Below are 19,140 nucleotides of genomic sequence, written 5' to 3'. Positions count from 1 at the left end.
AGGAACCCTAAACATACAAACTGCCTAAACACAACTTATCCGGCTTCTATTCCAGTAAAACCAGTAACGCACCGCCATCCAGTATCACCTTTGTCCCTTACGTTCTTGCTGCCAGACGCTGTGCTGTAAGCCAGCAGATCTACGGAAAACGTTACGAAGGGTCATGTCACAGTCATTTATGGGCGACTGGAGCATTACGTCGTGCAAAAAGCTCCCACTAAAACAGTCATACGTTAAAAACCGATAATAAGTCGTACCAGTAAACCTACGTCTTTTATCACACTTTAAGTGCCTTTTTCCTGGGAAAGCAAGCATGATACTCTCCACAAAATGCTATATGCAATTGAAAAACACTAATATCATTTAAAAATAATTGATAGCAGAGAGGTCGAAAATAATTTATAGACAAACCGTTCTTCCAAAACATGCAAGGACTGAAACACACCTTTAAGTTAGGCCTATATAAAGAAATGCATTTTTATATAAAGCAATATACCGTTTTTACTGCACCTGTATTAGAAAACAAGCATACATTTTTCTATTTGTCCGTTTTTTTTATTTTATCATTTTAGACAACACATTTACAAAAGTTGTCTCTTAACAGCACAAATGTCAAAATAGCAGCCCGTGCCAACTCCTACTTCACGTTCCACTCCGTCATGCTAAAGTCCCAAACAAAACGTCACAATGGCTTCGTTTCGATCAGATGAAATGACATTTATGTCTTTATTTGAAAGAGACATTTATATCTGAAGTCTGTAATTTAGAAAAAAAAGATCAATAAAATGTTGGGGCTATTAAATATACCTTTTTATACCCGCTTATTTCAATATTATAAATACTAAAGACACCGGACATTAATATTACACAATGTCAATGGACTAGATGTAAAGATTAAAATAGTTCAAACATTTTTCAAGTTCTCTACTTTATGAGAAAAAATATTAGACGAGCACTAAAACAATGTACTTTTTTTTTCTCGTAAATCAGAAGTTCTCCTGTGGAAGAGCGTACACAGGTCAGGACGTGACTCAGCCAGTCTCTCTCCGCGTGTTCCCTGAGAGACGCGCCACTTCCTCATCTCAGCGATACAAACAGGAGGCGAACCCATCACAGATGCCTATATAGTCTTTTTTTTTTTTTTTAGAAAAAAAAAATAAACAGAAAATAAGCCTCGGACGGAACTGGTACGAACCAAAGCAGCACCATGCAAGTCTTGCAAGACAACCGATTTCCAGACAAGAAACGCGTTCTTCGTGTGAGCAAAATGCTGAGGGGAGATGAGACCAAGGTAGACAGACCAATCTCTAACAAATATCGAACACTATCGTTCCGAAACCAAAAACAAACAAAAATGTCACCTGTACATACTATCATACATACAGTTCAAACTGGTGTAGCAGTTGATTTTAACATCTTAATGCAGTCTGTCCATCCCTGCATCCCTCACCGGAAAACTTGCTTTAATTGATTCCAATTTCTTTGTTTTCCTCGATAAACCTAGAGAAGGGTCGTGCCACGCCCATGTCCATACCAACTTTCTCAAGACCTGTCATGGGGGGGCTGCCTCCCGTGCGTGCCCTGTCCATGCCCCCAGAGAGCCCCCCCAGTGAGGGGATTCCTCCACCACCCAAACCCACAGGGAGCTGGGTCACACCTCCGTTCTGGATGACGGAAATCTCGTTATTCTTCATAGCTAGCCCGTTGGAGATAGCGGCTGCGTACTGATTCCAGAAGCCTGGGTCCACGTTCATGGCTCTCGCTGCTAGGTCCTTCTGGAACATCTCACTGAACTTGATGGCATCGCCACCCAGCAGGGCCATGGGGTTCTCCACTGAGAGACGGCGCCCCCTTCTGGCCGGGGCATTATTCCACATGTGGGTGCCCATGTGAACCTGTGGGTGAGAGGACAAGAGGGTGAAATCATTGGAATAAGGCTCACAGCATGGGAGAGGACTACCCAATACTTGATCAAGAGATAGATACAAAAAATAAATGACAGGCCTCAGTTCTGAAGGTGCTACATAATTCAAAGGCTCTGATGATAACCTGACATGAGAGGCTGGAAAAAACACGTATGAAACATGTGATTTGCCAGTTTCAAGTCCGTCTCATTCGTATTACTGTGGTTCCTTGCACTGTGGTTATTCTGATATATAACAAAGAGACAAAGGCTGTAGACATATTCTTCCAACTAGTACTTGACGTCGGGGAAACGCACTATTAAAATGAAGTGACCCAAAATCTCGCCGTAAGCTACGTTGTGTCCGTGAAAAGTGCGTCATCCTCACAAGGGAGAAAGAACGGGATTCGTCAGGACGTGAGCTTGTGCCACATCAGATCAAGTGGCGTGGAATGAAAAGCTAGCTCTTGGGGAGTGGGGGGGCACGGGGGGGGGGGGTGACAGCGTGAAAAGGGCCCAGGCGTGGTGAGTCTGCATCTGTGTTACACAGAGATGTACTGAAGTAGACGCTCCACATGAATTGTGTTCAACAAGCCGTGTCACGGTCTGGAGCCAAACACGTCCCTCCAAACTGCTGTCAGCAACTGGCTTGATCAGCTAGCAGCGTCCCGGCTGTTTGTGGACGCGTGTGTGTCTGTCCACGCTCTGTACGTATTACTACTCATAAAAACTCAGAACGCTGAGTTTTATTGCTTTTATTATTACTGCAGCAACTGATTGCAGTTCGTGAGCTAAACAAGTATGTTTCGCCAAATACATTAAAAAAAATGCGAAATACAGGAAAAACCGTAACATAAATGGAGGGTTACAAATATAGTTATATAGACGGAAAAGCTCAACATTGTAATTCCATTAATTTAATCTTTTACTATTACACATATACTGCAGTATTAACACTATCATATGGACAGAGCATTTGCCATGGATTTGTATTGAAACCTGTAAATAAATAGAAAGTAAAATATATATATATATATGCCTTTTATCCTGTTGCTTTAAAATGTTTATATATTAGGTTATTAATGTGTATCAATAATAATTATTACTGAATTTATAATGTGTATTAATGTATGCAATATGCATGACTAGACACAGCAGAACAAATTCAACATACATAGTGGTACTGAAATAATGGGGATTCTGATTGTGATGTAAGTATACAGGGCGTTGAGGCTGAGCTGAGGTGTGTGGAGCACAGTCCCCATGCTGGCGCTAACGCGACTCGCTCCCGACGCACCTTCAGGTTTCCTTTAGTGGTGAACGCGCGGCCACATATGCTGCAGCCAAAGGGCTTCTCGCCCGTGTGCGTGCGCTCGTGGATCTGCAGGGCACTGGCCGAGGAGAAGTTCTTCCCGCACGAGTGGCAGTTGTGTTGCTTGGGGGTCCGGCGGGGTGGCGGGGGGGCCAGCATGGGGGCCAGGCCCGGGCTCACGGTGCCCGTCGGGGGCGCGGGCACCTGGATTCCCAGGGCGAGGTGGGGGCCCTCACTCACCGACGCTGGCTTGTTATGTCCGTTCACCTCGACCTTGATGAGGCTGGGTGCCGTGGTAACCAGGCTGGGTGTGCTTTGTGTTGTACCTACAAAACAGCTCTGTTTAGATGCTTCGACACTGTTCAATAAATAAGCCCCGTAAATGGATTTCTCTATGCGCTGCTCTATAAAAACACCGGTGGCTGCTTCTCAAAACTCAATTTTTTTGCAGAAATGTGAAGAAGAATGTCTGTCATTGAAACTGCCATACTTGTTGCTATTTTTAGCTCGTTTGAACACCAAACACCATCTGAAACTGAGATGGAACTTTCTGAAAGCAAAGTTCACTCTAGAACACTTATGATCGCAGACCTTGTGAGTACACAGGCCGGATCCTGAATTATTACATATAATCTGAATTACAGGGCCTTGGCACAGATTATCTAAAACTTACCACGCTCTCGGCTGAGGAGCAGCATGCCAAACTGGGTCTCCTCTTGACTGAAGGACCTGATGGGCTGGGTTGCTGTCAGATCAAGCGCCCCGCCGTTTTCAGATGCGGACACTGGTGACGGGGTGTCAGACTTCTCGGACTTCACCGCCATGACTGTGTCTGGCATCTCTTCCATATTGGGTGCCCCTGGAGACTTAGACCGCAGGCTCTCAGAGTGGCTGTGGGCTGGGGAAAGGGCGTGCATGGAGTTGGAGGACTCTGAGAGGGCGGGGCTGCCAGCACTCTGGCTCTCTAGATCACCAACCGCAGAAGAAGAATCGTTAGTCAGGCGGTCACTCTCTAGAAAGCCGTTCTCCAATGACTTCAGCCCAAAGGAGTGGGTCATGTTCACAGTGGAGTCAATCATCTTCATTTGATTTTCCAGGGCTGCAATGCTGGAGATGACAGAGGGAGGAGAACTGGGGGACATGACTGAGTAAGAGATCAGAGGTTTGGAAGGGTCCAGCTCTCCCTCCTTGAAATCATTGTCCTCCTCCATGGACTGCTCCATCTCATCAATCAGTTCATCGTCATAGTTGCTCATTGCGTCCAAGCTCTTCTCATCCAGAGAGAGGTCCGTATCCATGTCCTGGAAGCTGTCGGGCAGAGGGGTGTTGGGAATCTGACCGCCCATGTGCATTCGGATGTGCTGCTGGAGGACCACTGCATTGGTGAACTTCTTCTGGCAGATGGGACAGGAGTGCTGGACCCGCAGAGGTGGCTTGGACCTGTGGACTCCGAAGTGTGTTTTGAGGTTGCCCTTGGTGGTGAACGCCCGGCCACAGATCTTGCACTTGAAGGGCCTCTCCCCGGTGTGAATGCGGTAGTGCATCTTCAGGGCACTCTGACAGCTGAGGACACGGTGGCAAATCACACACTGGTTTGGGTCTGTCATCTTTTTGTCAATGTTCTCAACCAGCTGCTGCAGCTTCGAGGTCTCTGAAGTTTGCATAGAATCTAGAAGACCCCCGAAGGGAAACTTAGCCTTAAACTGGTCCGACATTAGTGGAACTATAGCGCTGGAAATGGACGAGGGTGGGGTGATGGGTTCTGTCACCTGCGTGGTTGACGCTGTGGTTGTAGTAATGGTGGCTGAGACAACCACTTGGGTCACTGTTGTACAGCTCTCTCCTGGGCGGACTGTGCAGTTTGAGGGAAGGAGGATGCCCTCTGGTTTTAGGACAGGAGGTCCGTCAACTCCAAGGTTAGGCTGTGAGGACTCTGAAGCCATGGGAGTGTTGGGTTCAGGCCCTAGGATGTTAGGAGAAAGGGAAGCACACTCACTGGAGGCTGGGGATGGCCTCTGCGGTGATCTGCTCAGGGGAGTAAGACTTGGAGAATCACTGTAGTTCCCCATGCTAGGAAGAGTGGGGGGCAACTGGAGGCCCACTGATGTAGGAACAGTCGGTAGAACGGGCTTGCTGTCCAGCCACGTCGTGACGGGCTTTTCGGGGGGCAAAGACATTCCGTACGGTATGCCAGAACTAGTGGGCACGTTGTCGAGGTATTCGGGAACTGGGTAAGGATTCATCTGGATGTGAGGGTATTTCTCTTTGTGCCTCTGGAAGTGAACCTTCAGGTTCCCCTTGGTGGAGAAGCGGTTACCGCAAATGTTGCACTTGAAGGGCCGCTCCCCGGTGTGCGAGCGCAGGTGAATCTGCAGGGCGCTGTCGCTGCCGAACACCTTGGCACAGAACCGGCACTTATGTTTGAAGAAGGGATCTTCTGAGCTGGGCTTGGTGTCGAACACGGACACGTTGGGCGGCTTCCCCTTGCGGTGCTTCATCAGGGCGGCGAGCGGGTCCAGCGCATTGGCTGTGGCGGCGATGCTAGCCAGCGGGTTGGGGAAGATGACGCTGCTGGAGGAGCTCTGAGGTAGGAGTGGAAGGCTGGAAGGTGGGCTTAGGATGCTGCCGTGGCCCAAGGATGGGGGGCTTGAGGAATTCCGGGACTGGCTGCCGCCGCCGCTGTTTGCATTCGTGACCGCGCAGGAAGGTGGAAGCAGAGAAGACACCAAGCTGCAGCTGGACGGGGGGAGGCTGGAGGCAGCAGAAACCAAAGTGCTGTTGGTTATTCCGGGAGCGGGGGGCCCAGAGCCCGTCTGGGACGAGAGTGAATGTGGTCCTTCTAGAGATGAGGCTAGTGAGATGGAGGGCTGTCCACTGGCAGCTGAGGGTACCCTGATGGGCAGCTGGTGGACTGGAGGGGTGATGAAGCCCTGCAGCTGGAGCTGGCTGGCAGCAGGGATGGAGGGCGGCCCCTGGGGGACGCCGACGGGGTTGAGAACCGGTTGCATGGGCTGCCGGTTCATCATGGCCACTTGGCTTCGGATCTGCTCAATGAGTTGGAGCTGGTGGATCTGCTGTTGCTGCAGGGCCATCAGCTGGTCCAGGATCATGGGGATGGCTACGGTGGAGACTCCGCCTGGGCCCACGCGGAAGCTCTGGGAGAACTGTGCCACGGCCACTCTGGTGCTCTGCAGAGTCTCCAGGGTCACGTTGGTGCTCGGCATGCTGTAGACCGTCACAGAAGGCGGGGTTGCAATCTGAGGTAGTGGGGCATCAGGTTCCGGTGAACCGACTGGCTCCTCTGGATCGACGGGCTTCTCAGGAGACCGCTCCACCTCCATGGGCTCATCCTCCTTCTCTGGGGCGACTTTCAAGACCGACCCTGCTATCGCCTCAGCACCTTCATCACCCTCTCCTGGTGCAGCACCTTCGTCCGCATCCTCACTGTCACCTGGCTCACTTTGGCAGCTGCCGGCCGGCGACGGCTGACCTGTGAAGTCCTGGGGGTCGGGTGTGGCCTCGTCCTCATTCACTATGAGCACCAAAGGGTTTTTGGTGCAGATCTTCAGGTGCTCACAGAAGTCTGACCACTTGAAGAACTCGGCACAGCACTTGTCACACACGTGGGTCTCCTCACTGCCGCTCCGGCTCTCGTTCCCACTGTCACCATCATCCACTCCCTCTCCTGGAGCTGCGTGAGTGGGGAAGGGGAGAGAAGAAAAAGGGGGGATATTCATCAGCCATTCAGAGCAAACATCCTTGCTGAGTGTTAATCTCTTCCTATGTCTCCAGTTCCTGCCCTTACACCCTGCTAATAATTGTCTTTGCACAATCCATCATATTATGAAGGGCCTATCAGTCGTGAATACTGCCGCTTAATGAAATTCCATAGAAGCTATCGATTTCCAATATTTTCATCGAATTGTAAAGTATGCCGTCTGTTGAGTGCAGATTAAGTCTTTGATGGACTCATTAGGAGTCCCCTCGGCTCTCAAGTGTCCTGAGATCCGCGCCATTTGGAATTCCTCTGCTGATTCCTTCGACAGGGCCGCGGTAATGTATAATCGTCGTGTTTAAAACGACGGACCGGTTCGATCTCTCAGACTTCTACAAATAGGCACGACAGGGCCATTTTGAAATAGGTTTACTCAACTTGTTAATCAAACAGGAAATAAAGCATGTGTGTCCTTTAGCCGCACAAACAGCGCTAGGCAGCTATGTTACTCAGAGAAAGACGGATTTTCTGCGTTAGCTTCCTACCCACTGCATCCTATTTGCTCCCTAAAAAGAGGCTCAACAAATTACATGGTAGAACCGTGGTACAACGGTCACTAATTAGTCACACATGTTTAATCAGTCCTGTAAGAGGCTACCCCCTCGCTGTGCTGTTACTTTCGACCGGGCGCCATCCTCGAGCCACTCGATCGAGCGCACTGCCACGCGTTTACGGCAGGCTGGGGCGTGAGCATGCGGCCTCCACACCGCATGCAAGGGCTCCAAGCACTGCGAGCTGGACGGCCGGCCACCTGAAATGCCGGCAGCAGTAATGGGAAGGGAATCTGCGGGGGGAGCGGGACTGGGGTGGGGGTATGCTTAATGTCTGTGCTGTGGGTCAGACTCGGTAAATGATTCATTAAAAAAAGAATGCATTATCTGAGCCGCAGCCTCTTGCCATGGGGGCTAGCACACAATCAATCCTTTAAAATAATTAAAGCATAAATAATTATCAAAAAAGGTTTTAGTAGAAGTATCAGGTTAACGCCACCACAAATATGAGTATGTGTGGGTGGCTTAAATTAACAATAATTGTACATTTTTTAAAAAAAAAAGCAAGCAAAAAAATTAAGACACGCTATAGCTAAAGCCTTGTCTGCGTGAAGAATGCAGCAGCAACTCAGGTCATAAGAGAAGCACCGGTGATCTGCGATGCCAGATCGGTGCAGTCAGGGCGGCCAAACACGTGAGCTTCAAGACAAATCGCCTTACATGATCAGCTGACAGAGATGCTCATTTGCATAATTGGGGGTTGAAAGGTCAGTGTAAATTAGTAGGAGCTGTTCAGGCTAGATTAGTTATTAACATGGGAATTACTCTCATGTTTGTATTCATCTGGTCTTTTGTGGGTCTGTGAAGGTCCGCTTGTATTTTCATTTACCCCCATTTTTCTGTGGCCTGTCACCCCCACATTCATTAAAAATCACTCGATGCAAAATCTTTGATTTATAGTTGTGAATAATAGAGGCACAAATTTACAGCATTTGAACTGTTTTTAACAAACTACTGCATCGATTTAACAGCGGCTTTGGATATTTCAGAGGCACCAGCCCCTGTGGGGTGAGGGGGTGCATCTTACAAGCGCCCCCTTTTAAATGTGTGCGTGTCTGCATGCTACATGCCACACATCATTCCAGAATCTGTATTTTGTTCTTTGAAAATTAATTAATTAAAAAAATATTTTAAATATGTAAATGTGATTAAGCAATTTGCCTCTCAAATAATGAAATGTGATTCGAAAAAATTCCGGTCAGTGTTATTTAATTATGTGTTTATTCAAGTGATTCTTACTATGAAACTGAAAATATCTACCAGTCCAACAAACCTGTTTTTAGTTTTTATAATTTAAAGTAATATGACAAACATTATTATTATTATTATTATTATTATTATTATTATTATTATTATTACCTGCAGCAGCAGCCATAGTATCTTAATTCAGAGAAAGGGGCATTTTTTGCTGGAATTAAAAATGTAATTTATGCCGAACCCTTTGGCTAGGAATGCAAAAATACATATTGATTGAAATTTGTATTTAAATGTATTCAGTTCAAAATTAGAATTAGAACAGGACTGCATATGCGAGTCATGCTACCTGACAGAATCGTCACATGACAGGCCACAACACAGCGTCCCTGCTGCCTTCGGTCGCGGGCTTCCCCCGGACGAAACGAAACCATACAAAGCGGGAATCAATGGCAGAAGATGCACACCTCAGAGGAACGGATGAATTACTGCACTATAATCACAGCGCACAGGGTACAGCACACACAAGGGTGGCTCAGAACGCTGGGCGTTCGTGACTCGGTAATGGTACAGACACAAATTAGACAAATCTGTCATGAGACCTCCATATAAAGGAAAATGAATTAAAGAATGGTATATTTTACAGCATGAATTGACTAGGTCTCGAAATGCCACATTGCTCGGCTGTTGGCCAGCATGATTAGCATTCGCAGACCGGCCTGCTTTTTTTTCTCCTAAATTCAATGTGGTTTTCCTTCCAGCGACATTAGCAAATAAACTACGTATCTTCTGTGCTATAAACCAACATGCCACTCACATTAGGTTCCTCAAATATTTACAGCAATTAATAGGGCTATTAAGGTCCACGTTTAAGTTTATTTCAAAACTTTTTATTTAATTTCACCAAGTTTTTATTTTTTCGTACTATGTATTTTATCTAGTCTTATTCCCAGATGGTGGGATGGAAGTAAACTCTCCACATTTTCATCTCACTCCAAAATCTCCCCTCTACTCAAATGCAAATACAGAGTTCAACGCCATCAATAGGGGGATTGTGGACGTCGGTCCATTGTGTCCGCTATCGTCTTCAGCAATCTTTGGCATGCTAATTGAAACCGCTAATCTGATGTATTATATCAGATAACACATTCACACTCTCTGGTGATTAACTAAAACCCAGAAGGTAATGCACTGAGCAACAAACCGGACAATCGCAAAATCACTGCTCTGAAGAGTTTCCAGAATCATTTATAGTGAGCATACAGCGACACACGGTGACACAAACCTTATGCTCAGATTACAAACAACAGGACAATTATAATGACAATTATTATATTTTCAAGATGTTAAATACAATAGAACACAATCACTTTACAGGACAGCCTAATGTGAGAGCTTGATTTCTTGAAGTCACTTGAAGGAAAGGAAGGCCTTGAATAGTCCACATTTTTGTATTAGACTGTGCATATCTCAGACACGTGTATATTCCTTTAAGGCTTTGCATTTTTTTTTTGTCAAAAGAATTCTGGGAAATGCAATAAAATGTGTATCTCAGCAGGTCCAGCGAGCCATGAATGTTAATCTATCTCATTTAAAATGCTTTAACAAAGACACCTTCTTATGACATCACATGATCGCGCATTTCCGTGGTAACGCACCACAACATGACAAGGCCCGTGACCTCTTACAAGTGCTATAAACTAGCTGAGCTGACTGACTGCTCCCTAACACTCTCTCTCACACACACTCCTCTAAAACACACTCCTTTGAGCATTTCAAGACAGCTTCAGTCATTAAATGAAAGATGAATCGCCACAGGTTTGGCCCAAGCTGTGAGACAGAAGGAAGAAGATCGGGACACCCGCCGAGATTAACAATGTTAAGGAATTCCTGTAAGAATAATGCTTTTTTTCCACCCCCCCCCCCCCCCCAACTCCCCACCCCCTCCAACCAAAGACAGGACCCGTTCGATGCGGCTGAAGAGCCTTCAAATGTCAGCGGTATCCTTGTCTCCCAACGGAACTTAATATGATGCCTGCAGTAGACCCCCGCCGTGCCCCCCCCTCAAAGAAGTGTCCTCCGATTTGGGCCTGTGGCAGACTCCCCCCCCCCCTCCCGAGCTCTCGGTGGCACAGACGAGGGCACAGCCCCACATGGTTTACTCCACAACACTGGGGGCCTTTGTCATGACACGCAGATGCTGAGCGGCCCAGATATTAACAGTTCGTCCACGGGCGCTGGTGGTACAGTATCTCACTATAGAAGTGGGGACTTTCGGTCCAGGATGACCCCCATGCAGACTGGGCCGATTAACTGCAGACCATATTTATGCTCACTGAGAGCCCCATAATGCAATCTGATTGACAGCTGTCCTAGTGCGTGCGCAAAGACACACGCAGACACTCCCCGACACACGCAGACGCATGCAGACACACACTGACTCCCATGCACAAAAAGGGGATTCAGCTCCTTTCCCAAAACCGCCACGTCTGTGTGGGTGGTCCCAAACCTCCCAGCCAATGCTGAAGCTGAACTCAAAGAGAAGCTCAGCCAGGCTTCAAAAGAAAGCAACAGACAGCCATGCCCTTACTACTCCATTCGGAAGTTTCCGGACTGTTTTTTTTTTTTTTTTGCTTCTCTTTCACTTTTGCAGATTTTTTTTTTTTTTTTATTACAGACACACTCAATAGGAGACAGTGCCTAGATATTTGAGTAAACCATTCAGGTCCATAAAAATAAACACTGAATGCGTACAAAACCGCATTTCAGCCCGGGTCACACCAATTGGATTGTATTGCTATTGATATCTCCCTTATGAATCGGCCTAATCCTCTTCCTTGCTCCTCACGCGTCATTCTTCAGCAGCTGATGTCACAAGCCGAGAGAGGCTCACCCCCCCCCCCGGCTGTCGCTCTCCCTCCTGACACGCACCAGAGTTAAGTGCCTCTAGTCAGTAAGAATAAAACCCAAACATGTAGAGGAGACAAAAGTTCGGGGGGCACTGATGGAGCACACCAACTCTTGATTTGGGGGACCGGCCTATCAGCACCGACGTGCCCCCGAAAATGTCTGGGCGGCGGGAGCGAGGTCAACGGTAAGCGTGTCGCTAATTGTATTATGAGATTGACATCAAGTCGCCATCACTGTCTGGGCACTGCAGGCAAAGGTTAAGTCAGCAGGCCCTCTCAAAGCCTCTGACTGCACTGCTTTGGGCCTGTGTGTGTGTTTGGGGTGGGGGGGAGCGGAGGCGGGGTGGGGGGGAGATGCCAAAGCAATCCCACCTTCTGGGGGACGCCACACAAAAAGACCCAAATATGCTACATTTGACAACAATGTGGGCCTGACACAAAGGCGAAAGAACACCAACCCCCCCCCCCCCCCAAAAAAAAGAAGGGTTAATTCCTAATTAAACACAGGATGGGATGAAAATAGCAGCTGTACAATTATCAACAATCTCCCTCCATGCAGGGAACATCAAGCTCGTATAGAATCTCACCTATCATGGATATTTTGTTACCATGTAATTTTTTTGTTTCTACGTCTGTTTATTTATTTTCTTCCACCCACTTTGACGTATGAAGTGGACCTGAGCGAGTGAGAAGGACCGCAGTGGACGATCCACTGCGATATGGAACCGTACAGTTCTATTCATTCTATTCATTAACTAAAAACAAATAAATTGGGGGCAGACTTGCTGCATTACTCTGAAGAATTATGCCGTGTTAATATCTGCGATAAAAGGGGAATAGACTTATACATAATTGAGCTAAAATTATTTCCAGTGTCCTGTCTATTTGTTTAATTTTTTCCCCCTATTTTTAAGTTTCTTTCAAGCTGAATCATAGAAAGTGTCATTTTTAGTGGCTCACAAATTCATCACAGTGATTCGCTTTGCTATATATAAGGGGTGGAACTTAGAGGCAATCTTAATAATTATTTCGGCCTTTTCATCTGCAAGGAAAACAGGTTGAATCAAGTGTCAGAAATCCTGCTACTCTTGAAAATGCTGGGCGCCCTTTGGTACAGAAGGCGACATAATCCTTTCGACTTCCGGTGACCCCTCGGCACTCATTAAGGACTGGAGAGGCTGTTAGGTCCGGTGCATTTAAGTCTGTTCCTTTCAGTTAAATTTGTCAAAACCGTCCAAAATATACCATGAAACGTGGTTCTGTCCTCCCTCTGCTGTCGTTCGGCCTGTCAACAGCCCCGCGGCTGAGGACTCTAAGACCTTTGAGATCTGACTCCATGGGCTTTACAATGGCCAGACGCTGGTAGGAGAAGCTGCGTTCATTTGTTCGATCACCCCTCTCTCGTCTTGTTAACACTGTGGCTCCTCACTGCCGCACCTCTGTCTCCCTGAAAGCCCAGGGATTTAAAACAAAAATATAATATCAAATTAATGTATAAAGCAAAGCTGAAAATATTAGCTTTTTTAGTTTATTACTTATTCTATTTATCTACTTATTTTATGCATCTATTTTCTACATGATGTAATTTTATTTTATGGAAACAAGTGGTTCTTTTGATAGCGCGATGCATCACGGATCTACGCCGGAATGCAAAGCGTTTAAATGGATACTGGAATAGACACGGAACCAGTGAAGCCAGCTTCCATATGCCGGCCAGTCCCTTCTCGGGCCAGTAAAGGAAATTTTTTAAATGCAAAAAAGTAAGAAACTGCCACCGAAACACTCCCCCCCTCCCCCACCCCAGGCATGGTGCTGTGATTTAAACAGCCCAGATAAACATCCTGCAGGTGGGCAGACCTGACTGGCTCTGCTGTGGAGGATCCTGGTGCGATTTGTGTGGGACACACCGGATTGTCCGGAATTCAGCTGGAAAAGCGGTGAGAATTGGGAATGCCATTCTCAATGAACCAGGAAATACAAGGGTGATAGTGCAGCACATCTGTCAGCGTGCAATAATAATAATAATAATAATAATAATCATAATAATAATAATAATAATAATAATTGCAAACTCACCCAAAGTGATTTGGCCATTTCCTGTCATTACAGGATAATGTGCTTGGAATTCACCCCCCTTACTGCAAAGCACATCTAATGCAAAATAAACAAATGAGGGAAACAAACAAATAAATAAATCAAACGTGTTTGTTTTTCCTAAGTGGTTTAACTGAATTGTATTTATTACATGATATTTGAAATTATGTAAAAAGCATATATGCTTAAAATATAATTTTAAAAAAATTAGGAGATAAATTATAAAATAAACTCACATGCCTATGCATCATTTTACCCAATTTTCTAAAGAAATATACATCAAACATTTATCGTTTTCTCCATCAGTCTGTTAGTCCATCCATCCATCCTCCAACTAATTCTCCTGGTCAGGGTGGATTGGATTATTTTTCACATAAACACACATATATTTATATGTGCATACTACTTTAATTGTTTGAAGTGTTAATCTGAATCTGATAGTTAAACCTGGCTGTAAATTTGTAAATAATATTTTAGGCAGAATATACATGCATACATACCCACGCGCACGAGAAGTGCAGGCGACTAAAGCCTGTATATTGTAATGGAAAGGTTCTGCATTTCATGAGCAGTCAAACGTTGGTTTATAAAATCATTTAACTTATACCACATTTTGGATAACGATAAAGACAATCGGTGACTCCCCCCCCCCCCCAGACCAAAATATTTGTTACGTTTTGCTCGATTTATTTCAAAGCCAGTGCAGTGTTCCCAGTCTTCACAACTGGCAGTGTAGTTACTGAGAGGGATAAGAGAGAAACCGAGCGTGAGATATTCAATGTGAAGTAAACTAAAACATTACCATAACAAAGGGAAACTTTGCATTTAATCTTTTTTTCGGTTTCTTTTTAGCCTTAACAACAAACTACGTAAGCTTCGAAAAAGATAATCGTGCGAAATGCCAGATATTGCCTTCTTTTGGATTTGCGAAAGCATCAGTGTAGTAATTACTTACAATTTTAGGTAGACATAAATATTTCTCTCCATATTTATATTTGAGTTAAAAATAATATTTACAGTCTTATAATTTTATTTTTATGAACATAATTAAAAACATAAACATCGACATATTGTGATGATATATGTAACCTATAACAAATCTGGATTGTATAAGGTTTTGTTATACTTGGAAAAATACATTTTTGATTAATTGTATTCATGTAACTTAGATATTTTAAAGTATTTGCCTTATTTATAATAGCACTTACATTGCTAATTTCGCTCTGCTTGAAACCTGTTAGGAATCAAATACGTTCTCCCGGCCACTTTAATTGTTAGGAAAATAAGCGAATAATTCTAAATAATATTATTAGAAATGAAGAAATCTCTCAAAATACGCGATTAAGTGTATGGATATAGTACTACGGCAGTAAAATTTTCTCATCAGCACTTTTGCGTATGAATGCATGTCAAGTAGAGCCGGTGTCTTTATTTCCAAATATCATATATTACCTAAATATCGCAGACGGAAAATGTAATGGCAAGGGTCGCCTTAAAAGGGATTATATAATATAGTCTATATAAAAAATATTGTTGTAAAATATCCAGTTAAACGCCGGTTCTTCTGGGAGGGGGGGGGGATTCGAGGGCTCTTCGCATGACCGGAAAAAGATGCAACTTCGGTAAATATTTAGACTGGCCAAAAGAAAACTAAATACTGAAATATTACGGCATTTATTTCGATTCTCAAAGTTAACTGCGATTGCGATTACAGACATAAGAGTCACCACACGCTACAGCACATCGTACCACCTTAAAAGTAACTTGTCCGATCCGAAATTTTCATTTAAAAACTGCTTGTTTGTTGTGTTAAATTGGTCTTACCTTTTGTTTTATCGTTTGAAGAAAAGGCTAACCAAAGAAGGTCGCCCATCACGGTGCCCAAATCCAAACCTAACCAACAAAATTACAAGGGATGCCGAACGCAACGTCTGGACCTCGATCTTGCTCTTTACATTAAAAAAAGTTTCCTTATCTGTTTGAGGACGACTTTCACTCCCCCGTTTATGTTTTAAAAGGAGTCTCCCACCCCCGCTTTTTCCGCCTAAGAAGGCACCTAAAAGAGACTTACCATTTTCAGAAACGACGCCTGCCAACGTCGGTTCCTCGTCCGACTTGAGGTGCTGCGGCTTGGCTTGCTTGCGGCGGGACATGCTGACGGTTCGCTGCGAGCTGTTTCTGCTTTTTGCAGATACATCAGCGACGAGCGGTCCGGGGAGGGGGTGTGTGTTGGGGTTGGGGAGAGGGGGGGTGCAATGTTCACAAATAGTCGAGTTGCAAAATTACGGAAATTAGCTGGTGTTGCTGTTGTGCGGATTGCGCATGTCGGTATATAATTATGATAGTGAATAATGCATCGGGATTAATGGTGCTGCGTGAGGGGGGATTGGCTGAAGTCCAGCGGACACACTGGATATGCAGATGAGGCACAGTCTCGACAATTAGCGGCCTCACTCCAACACTGTCTGTCTGTCTGTCTGTCTGGCCACACTGTCCACCTCCTCCGACAGCTCAGCAGACACCGATCACGCCTCTTAGGGGTCTTCAGACGCAGGCGATCGGTTCCTTCGCTTCTTTCACCCTCTCTATCCTCCTCAAACGGGACTTCGCCTTAGAAGTTGTGCATATTAATTACTGCCCTGAATGTCCTTCCCAAGTCCCATTCTTCAGCTTCCGTATGACGCTTTCCACGAGCTTTCAATAACGTTTATGATTGAGGATCAAACGGGCTGCGTACCGATCCTTCACATACTACCGTTTATTCTCCTCTCCCATTCTTCTGGCGACTTTGTCCCCATGAGCGCCTCCGTCTCAGCGTTTTCCACCGTCCCAAGTACCTTTTGTTTCTTCTAAATTGCGTATCGTGTGGCCAGTCTTTCTCTTTTTATTTCCTTTCCCCGCAGTACTGAGGTTTATCTGATGGATTCCCGGCCGTTTTGCCTGAATCTGCCGCAGCTCGCCGGACGGCCGAAGAGATGCGACAAAGTTTGCCAAGACAACTTTTTAATAATTTACTTTTCTTCTCGCCGTTCCGCCGCGGGATGCGTCGTGTTCACTTGGGCGTCGAAAGCGACTCCCCTCTTAGTATTTAAGCTGTCAGCTTCATATGCACCCGTGAGACAGGCTGGAAGTCCCGTGTGTTTCGTTTCTTCCAAGTTTCTTCTGCGGAGACGGAGGTCCGGTGCGCCCCTTGCTCTCGCCGTGCATATGACAGCGATCCTCCTCTTTCCTTCTCTTTATGACAAAAGACGGCAAAAGTACAACCTTTTAGCGGTATAGGTCACGATGGTTTGTTTATCCTCCGAGCCCCACACACCCTGATCTGCACAGTAACCCCAAAAGCTTATGTCCAAAACGGTTCAGCCGCAAATATAGTGCATAATATGCGTATTTTTGCTTCAGATGTTCCAGATTCCATGCGTAGGTGAAGCGATCGGGAAAAAAATAATAGAAATAAAAGTTTGAGGAGCGCTTGAGACGGACCTTTAGGAGGTGAGCGCTCAGTGAGGAGGCAGGCTGGATGCTGGCGTGGCCGCTCTTGCCGTGTGGAGGCTGCGTTACGTGTGAGAGCCAGTTAATCTGTAGGGTTTAGCTGAGCCCATTGCGTCGTGCGGCCGCTAGGATGTCCCACAGTTACTGCTAAACCGCTTCATGCTATTCAGCTCGATATAACCTAAGCGGTTTTATATCAAGGCATTTGCTGCTTTCCTGTTACGTTTGATTTAATATATCGTTTTGCTTTTTTAAATGCAAACCCTACATCCTGCCAGGACTATCACACACACGTGCAGGAAGTATGGGGGTTTTGTGTTTTATTTTCCCAGTAATTTATTTATATCAATATTATTGTTGTTGTAAACAGTTATTGTTTTTACGAGCATCCTCTAAAATCTTTAAATTATTTGCTTTGCTTGGATTTGCGTCGAAATGTCAGTGGAATTATTCCCAGTTACTTAGGGATTTAATTATACATAACACATCAAATAACATAGCTGAGATCATTTGTTACTGGCAACATTACAATTCTGATAAATTTGAAAAATGAAAAAAAAACTGAATCTATAAATTAAAAAAGGAAATTAAAATAATCTACGAGGCCTGCAATGGAATCACATAAATGTATGTAACGTTTTGGTTTCTGTTCAGTAACTGGCACAATTTTGCAGATTGACTCTGTCAAACTGAACGAAATGTGTGCAGCAAATTTCGCTCAGAGACGCGAACTAAACACCCGCTTCCCAAATGAGCCCAGTCCGCCCGGTGTGCAGACAAATCCATGCAGATGTAGATTTTGAGGGCTGCTTTTTCGATGGAGCTGGGCGAGAAGGGAGGGGAGATGTTTTAAGGTAAGGGCGTGTGTACTTGCACTGTAATGGCAATTCGTGCGTATGTTCGAAAAACGCTATTTTATGAAATTCTAGAGTTCAAGATCGCTTTCAAATAAAACACACGATAGGATTTGCGGTCATCTAGTTTTTCCTTCACCCGGCTTCATGCTTAGCATTTTAACTTATATGATGTTGATAACTCTGCTCTGGTAACAGCTGCATCGGTACGAAAAAAATTGTTGCACCATCTCGAATTGTATCTAAACGAATGACGAGGGGAAATGCAGATTTGCTATCGGAATCCTGCAATTAAACAAAAAAAAACGAAAATAATTGCATAAAACTAAGTTAACGGGTAGCTTTTATGCTTCGGAGAAAATATTTTATGCGTAAGAAAGTATTTTTCCGGTGATCGGACTCATTTCACTTTTGTTTTCCAAATTTTGAAAACACCCGAAATCATAATGTTAAGAGAAAATGATTTGAAATAAATCAAATTAAATTTTCTTTCATCATGCTAGTGTCATTGGTTAGATAAATATCTGGTATTTATTCGACCATGCGCGCGCGTAATATAGTGCAGCCTGTGTCAGTCAGTGTGATGTTATTTTTTTAAAAACTTGCTTCATAATCTATAGAGTGTAAAATACCCCATTTTTCAACATTTGTCACATTGCTATAATATGTTTTTAATAGATAAAAAGACATGTAAAGTACACTAATTATTATTATTATTATTATTATTATTATTATTGTCAATCATATCATCATCAACAACAACAACAACAATAATAATAATAATAATAATAATAATAATAATGTCAATAATAATAATAATAATAATAATAATAATGGTAGTAGTACAAACGGTATCTTTGGTAACTGAATCATTTTTTTTCCCACAGCCTTTAAATCTGCACGTTGCAAAAACATTCCGGATTATACGTGAAATGTGTTGGCAGCTAAGTCGTATTACTACGATCTCCGTAACCACTCTGTCGGGGAGACACTTTCTCTGACAACAAGGTCGTCCTACGCGCTAACCCCCCCCCCCCCCCCCCTCCTCGTTTCGCC

General features: G+C 44.8%; 1 protein-coding gene across 3 annotated transcripts; it reads right to left on the bottom strand.

Moving 5' to 3' along the window:
* Positions 1–550: 550 nt before the first annotated feature.
* Positions 551–17,271, bottom strand: sall3a (spalt-like transcription factor 3a). 3 transcript variants are annotated; one of them, XM_049005692.1, is made up of 6 exons: positions 15,810–17,271; positions 13,721–13,795; positions 13,502–13,570; positions 3,889–6,906; positions 3,201–3,541; positions 551–1,895 (listed from the first exon to the last, which is right to left on the bottom strand). In XM_049005692.1, the coding sequence occupies exons 1-6, from the start codon at positions 15,889–15,891 to the stop codon at positions 1,464–1,466; spliced, it is 4,017 nt and encodes a 1,338-aa protein (XP_048861649.1). In that variant the 5' UTR covers positions 15,892–17,271; the 3' UTR covers positions 551–1,463. The 3 variants fall into 3 exon arrangements, with proteins under 3 accessions (XP_048861649.1, XP_048861650.1, XP_048861651.1); XM_049005693.1 differs by lacking the exon at positions 13,502–13,570; XM_049005694.1 differs by lacking the exons at positions 13,502–13,570; positions 13,721–13,795.
* Positions 17,272–19,140: the final 1,869 nt, after the last annotated feature.

This window comes from Brienomyrus brachyistius, unplaced genomic scaffold (genome assembly GCF_023856365.1).
Source record: "Brienomyrus brachyistius isolate T26 unplaced genomic scaffold, BBRACH_0.4 scaffold721, whole genome shotgun sequence".
Taxonomy (NCBI): domain Eukaryota; kingdom Metazoa; phylum Chordata; class Actinopteri; order Osteoglossiformes; family Mormyridae; genus Brienomyrus; species Brienomyrus brachyistius.
Note: the sequence above shows the minus strand (reverse complement) of the source record. Positions and strands in the feature narration are given on the sequence as shown.

Coding starts and splice junctions, on each gene's coding strand:
- sall3a (XM_049005692.1), bottom strand. CDS start 15,891: ATGTCCCGCCGCAAGCAAGCCAAGCCGCAGCACCTCAAGTCGGACGAG. Junction 6,907..13,501: donor TCCACAGCAGAGCCAGTCAG/GTCTGCCCACCT, acceptor CCACTCACGCAG/CTCCAGGAGAGGGAGTGGAT. Junction 1,896..3,200: donor CCACTAAAGGAAACCTGAAG/GTGCGTCGGGAG, acceptor TCTCACCCACAG/GTTCACATGGGCACCCACAT.